The sequence below is a fragment of the Gavialis gangeticus genome, unplaced genomic scaffold, assembly GCF_001723915.1.
Source record: "Gavialis gangeticus isolate Ggan-Ray unplaced genomic scaffold, GavGan_comp1, whole genome shotgun sequence".
NCBI lineage: Eukaryota > Metazoa > Chordata > Crocodylia > Gavialidae > Gavialis > Gavialis gangeticus.
In genome coordinates, this window is record NW_017729029.1 from 9,333,945 (window position 1) to 9,340,532 (window position 6,588).

At 48.4% G+C, this 6,588-nt stretch overlaps 1 protein-coding gene across 2 annotated transcripts in view; it reads left to right on the top strand.

Moving 5' to 3' along the window:
* Positions 1-6: 6 nt before the first annotated feature.
* PRPS1 (phosphoribosyl pyrophosphate synthetase 1) overlaps positions 7-6,588 on the top strand; it is a 35,363-nt gene continuing 28,781 nt past the window's right edge. For both annotated transcript variants that reach the window (XM_019521191.1, XM_019521190.1), the window contains exons 1-3: positions 7-265; positions 4,109-4,292; positions 4,753-4,851. In XM_019521191.1, the coding sequence (XP_019376736.1) occupies positions 144-265; positions 4,109-4,292; positions 4,753-4,851 (405 nt within the window). In that variant the 5' untranslated portion in view covers positions 7-143. The remainder of the gene's footprint in view (positions 266-4,108; positions 4,293-4,752; positions 4,852-6,588) is intronic.

The window sequence follows — 6,588 nt, forward strand, 5'->3', positions numbered from 1 at the left end:
AGGGCCAAAATGGCGGCGTAGGCACGCGCTGGTGCCGTGTACGGTTGCAGTCCCCCCAAGCAGCGAGCAGGCGTCGGCTGGAGTCTGGAGCCGGAGCCGGCCCCCGCCCCCGCGTGCGGCAGCGGGAGGGTGAGGTCGGCGCCATGCCCAACATCAAGATCTTCAGCGGCAGCTCGCACCAGGACCTGTCCCAGAAGATCGCCGACCGCCTGGGCCTGGAGCTGGGCAAGGTGGTCACTAAGAAGTTCAGCAACCAGGAGACGTGGTGAGCAGCGGGGTGGGGCGGCGCGTCGCGGACTGCAGCTCCCGGTCTGCCCCGCGCGGGGGCTGCTCGCCACATGGGGCGGCAGGGCCATGTGCGCGGGGCGGGGGCCGCGGGCCCGGGGCCTGGTCCGGCCTGTGCCTGTGGCCAGTGCCGGCATACCGGTGGCGGGCCCGATCTGGGATGGCGCCGGGCACGGGGGAGCCGCGGCCTGGTTCCTGGTCCGTCGCGGTGTTTGGGGCGGGGTGGGGAGTGTTAATGGCCCAAGCCTGGGGCGGAGTGGGGAGTGTTAATGGCCCAAGCCGTAGCCGCATTGGGCCCACGAGCCGAAGCTGGAGCAGCCCTGGACGATGCAGTTGTGGCGACTAGCAATGGACGCCAGCCTCTTCTGCCGCGGTCCAAATCCCGGTGGGTTCAGGACAGAGGAAGATGGGGGCCAGGTTCCCCCTCTCCTGGCTGTAGGGCAGCAGGTGGTGAAATGCTGGCAGCTGCTGCTTCAAAGGATCTTGCTGCCTGGAAGCTTGTAACTAAATCCCCCGAGAAGAGGCTTTTGAAGAAAGTGAAGCATGAGGGTTGTGGCGCATCATGTATAGCTAGATTGGGCTGGGGTGGAGGCCATAGGTCTGCAGCCATGAGCCTCTCTCCTCGCTTCAACTGCAAAGGACAGGCCTGCTCTGATATACTCACAGGAGCTTGTGTGTCAGGATATTTTGCTAGTCCCAAAGTTAATCTGAAAACCAGGCATTTGTTCAGTGGTTTTAACACTTCAGTAAAGCCCTCTGCCTTCTAGCTGTCACTGTAGCAAGTTTCGAAACAGTGTGAACAGCCGTGCTGGAGGCTTGCTACTTGGTCATAAAATAAGTATTGCAGAATAAAAATGAGGTGAGCTTCCTCCATGGCTTTAATGGCATCTTGGATAACCATCCTGTAGCCACAGATTCAGGGAAAGTTGTTGGGTCTGTCCCCATCCCCTGATCCCCCTTTGCTTCTTAGGAAAATACAGTTGTTTTTCACCTGTCTGGGGCTCGCTCTGTGAGGAGACAGACCATCAATTTGGCGGTACTCTTTACCAACCTGGGTCTCCCTTCTTCCAGCAAGAGTTTTGAATCCAAATTTTACCTGCCTCTTCCCCACCCCCCACTGCACTGTGCCACAGTGTTGCACCACATGCCACTCTGCTGATTCACTGTGTGCCCAGGCACCTTTCCTTGCAGCAGCATGTGTCCTGACTTACCCATAGCTCCCCAGCCATGGGCTCCCCCACTGCTCAAGCCACTCAGGCAACCTTGGCCTGCAGACTGTGTCATGCTCCACCATGTTGTGCCTTTGGGCAGGGAGGGGAAGCCTGGATCCTCTGCTGCTGCTGGAACAATAGGGGGAGCAGTACCTGGGAGCCCAAAGGCTGCAATTTGGAGATACCTGAATATAACAAAGAGGATATTATCCAGTATCCTACTACCAAGATTCCAGAACCAGTTTGGTCCATAATGTCTTGGATTACAGATAGGATAATGGGAATTCATCAAGTGGATTTTTTTTACCCACTTGAAGTAAAAAATCCAAGGCAAGCAGTCTGTTTGCCTGCTTGCCAGTATACCAACTAAGGGTTCGCCCTGTGAACTGAATGTTGGCAGTTCATTTTCAGTTGCTAAATGCCTTAAAGTTCTTTATTTTTAAAGCCTGAGCTACTGGCAATGAAAATTTGAAACTTTATTCTAGAGAGTGGCTACATTATCTCCAAGCTTTTAAAACAGATTTGTGCTGATGCTTAAAGCTTTTGGTCATTTAGCAGCACATGAAAACAGTTTGAGGAAGTTTGCATCTCTTTGGTGTGCATCTGTACCATGAGACATGCAGTTCCTAGTAATTTTTTATCTATATTCTTTATCTCCATCTTGCTGGAAGAGGCCAAGCCTAAGTTTGGGAAATGGGGGGTTAACTTGCCATGATAAAAAGCTTGGTTTGGAGCAGTAGGAAATCATTGTGTTGCTTTTCTCTGCATAGCCTGTTCACAGGACACTAATTACTGTGTTCAGCTGCTGCTTCCTCCTATGGATAGAATCCTTCTCCTGTCCATGGGACCAGAGTAATACTACATCAGGAAAAACATTGCATATGCTTCCATTGCATAAATATATGCTGTAATTGAAAACCCAACATGTAGGGCAAAATGGTTTAGATAAGACTTGCAAAGGAGTCTGTTTACTAAACTACAGCTGGTGTCATTACAGTGACCTCATAACCATTTATCATGCACTCTTATCCATCCAGCTGGCTGGTCAGACTCTTAATGTTAGCAAATAATGCTGAGCATGCAAGAGCTAACACTGATACTGTTTCTTCCTTGGCAGTAATGCAAAGGTTTACTTGGAAAGGTAAGATTAGGTACTTAGTCAATACTTTCTTGGGCTTTACCAAAAAAAACCAAACAAACCACGACTTTTCCTGATTTTAAAGTTTACAGCAATAGAAGTGTCTTAAGCTAATTCTACTTTAGAAACTCTGGCCTGTGTAGCAGTCTTGAGTGTGATTGTTGTTGTCATTTCTGTATTGATAAAAGTGCTAGTGTACACAACTATAGTGACACAGAGCCCTTTTACTGGTTTAATTTATTCTTTTGGGGGAATCTGGATAACTTCTATTGGCAAAATCACTTATTTGCTGCTATAAACGCTCTTTATAACAGCTGTTGTTAGTATAGCTCTATCAACCAAACCCTTGCTGCAAGATCAGCATTAAAAGCAGGCGGTTTGGGGATGGGTGAGGGAGATAGACGGACAGAAAAATTAATTTCTGTTAAAATAATCTGCCCCCAGACTCTAAAATGAAACTGATATCAGCACAAGTTGCATGATCTTGCTGCTTTTTATCCATTAGTGGTAACCTATGCTAGGGCAGCCAAACAAAGCAAAGATACCTCTAGAATATTGGTGTTTCAAGACTATAAGAGAAGTCAGCCCATTTCCTCCTCTGTCCCTGCTACATGTTTGGAACTTTGGTGATGACAAGGCTGGCTTGTCCTCTAAACTGAGCCCTGTCAGAGTTTCCACTTGTTAATCTGTTGCTACAAAGGCCTGTCCCTACACTTCAGGTTTTATTAGGGGCTACTGCTTTATTTCCCATACTGCTGCTGGTGCAGGTCTCCCCATTAATGTCTCTGAAGCTGTTGTTCATTCCTGGCAGAAGGCAAGATAGCCTTGTACCTTAAAGACTAACCAAAGTCAAGGTAAGTACAGATGCATACAGCACGAGCTTTTGTGAGCTGAAGTTCACATTAAGTGCTGTGAAAGAACATGCAGCAAGCAGAGTATAAGGAGAGAGAAATTATAATACAAAAGATATGAGTGGGAAGAGGGAGCATGGGGGCAGTGCTGGGAGAGACAGCAAACAAGCAGTAAACCCACAGTAATAAAGGAGTCACCAAAGCTAACCCAGGTAATGGGATAGGATACAAATCTGCCCTCCTTCTATTTGACTTACCATGCCTCACTTTACTATGACTTTCCATTCTCTCCTTGCAATCAGAAGTAGTCCCCGAAGAGGGCAAATCTATACACATTACATTGAGATTTAAACTATGGGCAGAATACATTTTGCTTTACCCCACTGAATTGCTTTGCTTGATCCACGAGTAATGTACAATTCAGTGACCAAGCAAATGAGCAGTAGAGCATTTCTTTTGGTTGTGTTTCTGTTGAGATGGCTGAAACAGTTCACTTGTCTCCATTGATTTTACTGTGGTGGTCACTGGAGACCCCAGTTGGGATTATGGCCCCCTGTTCTTTGCTGTATCTTATGTTTTTAATCAAAGCACATGTTAACTTTGTTGTTCCATCTTATACCTAGTGTGGAAATAGGTGAAAGTGTACGTGGGGAAGATGTCTACATTGTGCAGAGTGGTTGTGGGGAAATCAATGACAACCTAATGGAGCTTCTCATCATGATAAATGCCTGCAAGATCGCATCGGCTAGTCGTGTGACAGCAGTCATACCATGTTTCCCCTATGCGCGTCAGGACAAAAAGGACAAGGTAGGGCAAACTAATATGTTCCTTTATGGAATTCCTCTTTGGTCAGATATCTGATCCCTAGCTAGGTATACAGTTCTGCCCAGTTCACTAGATGACCTGCTTGTGCAGTTCCATAATTTGGAGGGAGAAGTTATTTTTAAGCCTGGGATTTGGCAGCTCTTTTTTTCCCCTCACTAATCAGTAGAATTGCAGATGCTGTCTTGATTCGTATAAATATCTAGTCCTTTTTCATTAAGACCAAAGCTGTATTCATTGTTAGATGATGAATCGAGTACTCCTAAGAATTGGCATTTTTTTTTTAGTAGCTAGCATTCTATCCTAAGGAAAATAACTGTAGGTTTCTGGGTTATTTCTAGGAAACAGTGGTTCATACCATGATGGGGAGGCTGAAATATGCAGAGGTTTTTAATCAAATGTGCTTGCTGTCTTCCAAGTTAACACAGCTTTTTCTTGGTACTAGAGTCGAGCCCCAATCTCTGCTAAACTGGTTGCAAACATGCTGTCTGTGGCAGGTGCAGATCACATAATCACCATGGATTTACATGCTTCTCAAATTCAGGTATGAACTAAAACAGAGATTGATACTTCTTGGGCATACAGATCATTTGTCTTTCCTATGGGTATCATTTAGGGTGCTGACAGACGTTGGGGGGAGGGGAAAGCAAAACGGTGCTTTACTTTCAGCTTGGTGCACCCCACTGCAGAATACAGCACAGGCCCAGAAGAAGAGTTGCATCAGTTTGACCCGGCTCGCCCAGTGTTTGTGTAGTTTGTGCACTTCAAGCAAGGTTGATTGAATCAGCTGTAGATAAAGGCACCAAAAAACGCCACTGAAGCTCATGAGCTATACAGATTCTGGGAGCCAGGTCAAACTGATACAATTCCTCTTCTGGTAAAGTGCTGTTTTGGGGGGGGGTTCCATATCTGTTGGAACTAATCTGTGTTCTGGGCACATGGATGAGCCAATGGCAAGTCAAGCTGTTCCAGTTCTAAGCATCTGTGAACACATGAAGCGGCCCCTGCTGTGATTTAGCTCCAGAGTGGCAGCTTTCCTCTGAATAAATTAGGGCTGCATTTCTCACGCCTTAAATTCCCAGTCTAGCTATCCATACACAGCCCTCAGGGACAATTTGCTCCAGCTCTGCATTGAGCTTTGCTTAGTTTATTCATGTGCCCATAAATCAAGGAACGTATTGCAGCAACAAGGCATGAGCTCACCCTCAAGAATACAGGACTGTAAAAGACTTCCTTAGTCAGAGAGCTGTCCCCAGCTATGGCCTCCAGTTGTTTAGGTTGGGGTGTCAAACTCATCTGGCCTCATGGGCTGGATGAGTGGCATGGAGCTGGTCTGTGGGCCAGATCAGTGGTGCATGGCTGAGTAATGAGGCCCACGGACATCAGCCCTACTTGCATGCCAGATCTGACGTGTGGCACTTCGGCAGATCTAGGATTGTGCTGCACCACTCCCCCGGGGCAGCTGGGTTTGGGGACGGGTGCTGATGCACCACTCCTCCTAGAGGGGCCAGGTCAGGCACTGTGTGCATCCTGAGGTCAGTCCAGTATGCAGCATGTGGGTCTACTTCACAATCAGGGGCTAGATAATGAGGCTGCACAAGCTGAATCAGCCCACAGACCATATCTTTGACATCTTGGTTTAGGTTACGTTATGTAGCCTAAAACTGTTGCCACTTTTGATTGGCCAGGTTCAGCTATCTCAGAGGTAGGCAACCTTTTTTGGCCAGAAGCTTGCATCTGCAGGGGGAGCTCATTGCATACAAGTGTGTGACGGCGTAGAGCAGGGGCGGGCAAAATACAGCCTGCAGGCCAAATGCGGCCAGCCAGGCCGTTCTGTCCAGCCTGCAGGGCACCTACAAAATTAATATTAATCTGCCCTAGGCACCCTGTCAAATTTGACTGAAACAAGAGGCAGTAGGACACAGGGGAAGCAGGCAGGAATCAGGAGAAAAGCCAGCCCAGCCCCATCCCCAACGCCCTCCAACCTCTGCCCCCCCCACCTGGAACTATCTGCCTATGGCAGCTTTCACTGCACCCAGCTACTCTAGAACCACAAGAAAAGCAGAGCCACACAGGTACCCTGGGGCCAGCTCAGGGAGCATGTGTGAGAGTGACGGCACGTGCCCCCGCAATGGAGGAGGAGGAGAAAGGCAGCAATGAGCTAAGCACATTGTGTCTGCACGCATGCATTTAGGGAGGCGTGCACAGCGTAAGCATGTCTGTGCGCACCTGTCTCTGGGGAGGCAAGCAGTGTGTGGGAGGGGGGGGCGGGGGGGGGGTG